The sequence below is a fragment of the Helianthus annuus genome, chromosome 1, assembly GCF_002127325.2.
Source record: "Helianthus annuus cultivar XRQ/B chromosome 1, HanXRQr2.0-SUNRISE, whole genome shotgun sequence".
Lineage (NCBI taxonomy): Eukaryota > Viridiplantae > Streptophyta > Magnoliopsida > Asterales > Asteraceae > Helianthus > Helianthus annuus.
The window spans coordinates 65,026,388-65,029,280 of NC_035433.2; the positions used below are offsets into that span (position 1 = coordinate 65,026,388).

The 2,893-nt window shown below is 34.2% G+C and overlaps 1 protein-coding gene across 1 annotated transcript; it reads left to right on the forward strand.

Moving 5' to 3' along the window:
* Positions 1-205: 205 nt before the first annotated feature.
* Positions 206-934, forward strand: LOC110880044. Its single transcript, XM_022128909.1, has one exon. The coding sequence runs from the start codon at positions 206-208 to the stop codon at positions 932-934; it is 729 nt and encodes a 242-aa protein (XP_021984601.1).
* Positions 935-2,893: the final 1,959 nt, after the last annotated feature.

Genomic DNA, 2,893 nt, shown 5'->3' on the forward strand with positions numbered 1-2,893 from the left:
AGGAGTTCGATTACAGGTGTGTGGAAAAACATTGTGAATTTAGGAAAGGGACCGAATCTCAATTTGTCAGATGTTCAGAATAGGCTGGAAGTGCAACTGGGAAAGGGGTAACAAAACTTTTTTCTGGCTGGACAAGTGGGCAGGCAATCTTTCATTATGTGAACGATTCCCCAGCCTTTTTAGTTTGGAAACAGAAAAGTACTGCATGGTTGAACAACGTTATTGTTTTATGGATGGGCAACTTTCGTGGGTATGGGATGGTGGGTCTTTGGTCAATCAATCACAGACTTCAGAAGCTTGGAATGAGTGTGTTAAGCTACTGGAAGGTATCAAGATAGAGATGAAATCAGATGCATGGTTATGGAGACAAGACGAAACACGAGAAGTCTTCAAAGTTAATATATTACGTACAGAGTTGGATAGTATTCAAAGCATTCCGGAAACACAAGTTCTGAAATGGCTAAGCTGGATACCGAAAAAAATAAACTGCTTTTTGTGGAGGGCGGTGCTGGATCGGATTCCGACAAGGGAGGCTTTGGTGATAAGGAATATAAACATTCCTTCGATTACATGTGCCTTATGCGGTTCGAACGCGGAAACGGTTGATCATTTACTAATTTCCTGTCAATATGCACAATTAGTATGGACGGCGATCTCCTTATGGGTAAAATTACCTCTCCCGAGGTATTTGCTTAGCTTGGTCAGATTATTGGAATATATCGAGTCTTATTGTTCGTCGGAAGAGAAAAGGAAGGCAATATATCTAGTCACGGCAGCAACATGTTGGACCCTATGGCGGATTCGAAACAATTTAATCTTTAATCAGAAAAAAACACAGGTATCAAGGGCGGTCGGAAACGTAAAGGCACTCTCTTTTTTTATGGATGAAAGCAAGGGCTGGAAAAACAGATCTGGATTGGAAGGAATCGAGTAAATTCAATTGTTTCATGTAATAGTTTTGTTTAGTTCTCTTCCATGTTCTATTCTCTTTTTTTTCCTTTCCCTTTCTGTACTGTAACTTTGCATGTAGCACCTTGCTAAGACTTTTTGTCTTGAATGAATAGCCCTCTTTCAAAAAAAAAAAAATAACCATTCTTAAGTATATAGACAAAATTTGGTTATACAAATGTTTTTCAATTAACGGGATTTTGTTGCAGATAAGATATGAGAAGCCTTAGAACTGGTTCTCCGACCTGACAACCGGCACTTCAAATTGAAAGTTTTGTCAACCCACTGCATCAAATCATGTTGAGTGCATCCTTGGTGATCTCTTTTATGTATAGTTTTCGTTGCTAATTGGTCATGATTGATTTCTGAACACCTTTTAATTTAGGAGTCATAGTTGATGTGATTTTTAAAATTTATCAATGGACATGTTATAGTGATAAATATTCAACCGTGTTAAATGTACCATGGAAAAAAAATGTGCATGGAAACTTATTTTTGTGATTTATTTTTTGTTACCATAAACTAACTTTTTGTATTAAAAAAATAAAGTACTTGACAAATTCAATTAATTTGTGAATGTACATTGGACTTGAAAATTTAAAGGTCATACGTAAAACCTCTTTAAATTAATAAATTATTAATTCACTGATATAATAATATCTCGCTAAATTAATAAAATATATTGGTCCCGACATTATTAATTTAGGCTAATCTTATTCCCACACCCTAAAATCTTATTCACACACCCTTTTCGCTCTATCTTTCTCTATATATATCAATGTGTATATATAGAGAGATAGAGGAGGGGGTATGAATATTAACACCCTTAATTTATAGAGATTTTACCGTATGTAAATATAAAATGTATAATGTTTAATGCAGATAAACTTGTATTCTATATGTTTGTACGACTTTTATTATACAATTGTATAATGCAGATAAACTTGTATTCTATGTTTGTATGGCTTTTATTATACAACTAGGTTATAGATCGACCCATGTATTACACAAGTTGAATAAAGAAAATATCTTATGTAAACTCGTGTAACACACGAGGTTATAACCTAGTAACTTAGACAATATCTCATATGTCCCTTCCCTGAGGTTAGCATTTTTTTTTGTCATTTTCATCCAACCCATTAACCGCATCAAAAAAGTCAATTTAATGAGGGGTATTTTTGACTTTTTACTTATTTAAATTTTTTTATCCAAATAAAACCCACCTCATTAATTTATATCACTGGTCAAATGTGAACTTAAGGAGCTATTTAAATATCTTCAACAATAATGAGATTTAACTTAATCATTATTGATATAATTGATATAAAACTACAAAGATAAATTAAAATATAATCTAAATTATATAAAATATAATTTAAATTTTAAACTATATGTTTTGGTCAAAAATTACCTAAGCAATTTAGTGATCAAATTAGTTAAGTGAGGTAGTGTGCTAAGAGAATGTGTTCAAAAATATGTTAATTAAGTTATTTGCAAAAACAGTTTCAGGATACGGCTCAGGATATAGAGTTGTATCTGTGATCAAACAATGAGCAAAAAAGTAAAGGTTGACACGTGATGTACGAGGAAAGCCCTTGATCAATCTAGATCGCCGGCACAAAACCTCGGGAGCTGACAATCGCAGCTGCCTTGTTCTTCTATTACTTCAAACGTCAGGATACAGTGCAGGATGTAGTGCGGATCAACTAGGTGTTACAATGTAATTTGAGTACAAGTGTTTGCTAGAAGCTAGAGAGCTAAAGTGTACGAAAGAGTGTGAGTGTAAAAATTGTGTGCCTTAATCTGATCCGCCCCATATATTTATAGTAAAAGAAATTGAACAAACTATCCTATTAAACCGGGATCCGGCGGATATTCTCCACTTGAACGTTGTAGACCTGGTCTTTCGGGTCCAACGTCTCTCAAACAACTGATTTGCCCGAGT

Bases quoted from the DNA above. Each gene is read 5' to 3' on its own strand.
- LOC110880044 (XM_022128909.1), top strand. From the start codon at position 206: ATGGTTGAACAACGTTATTGTTTTATGGATGGGCAACTTTCGTGGGTA.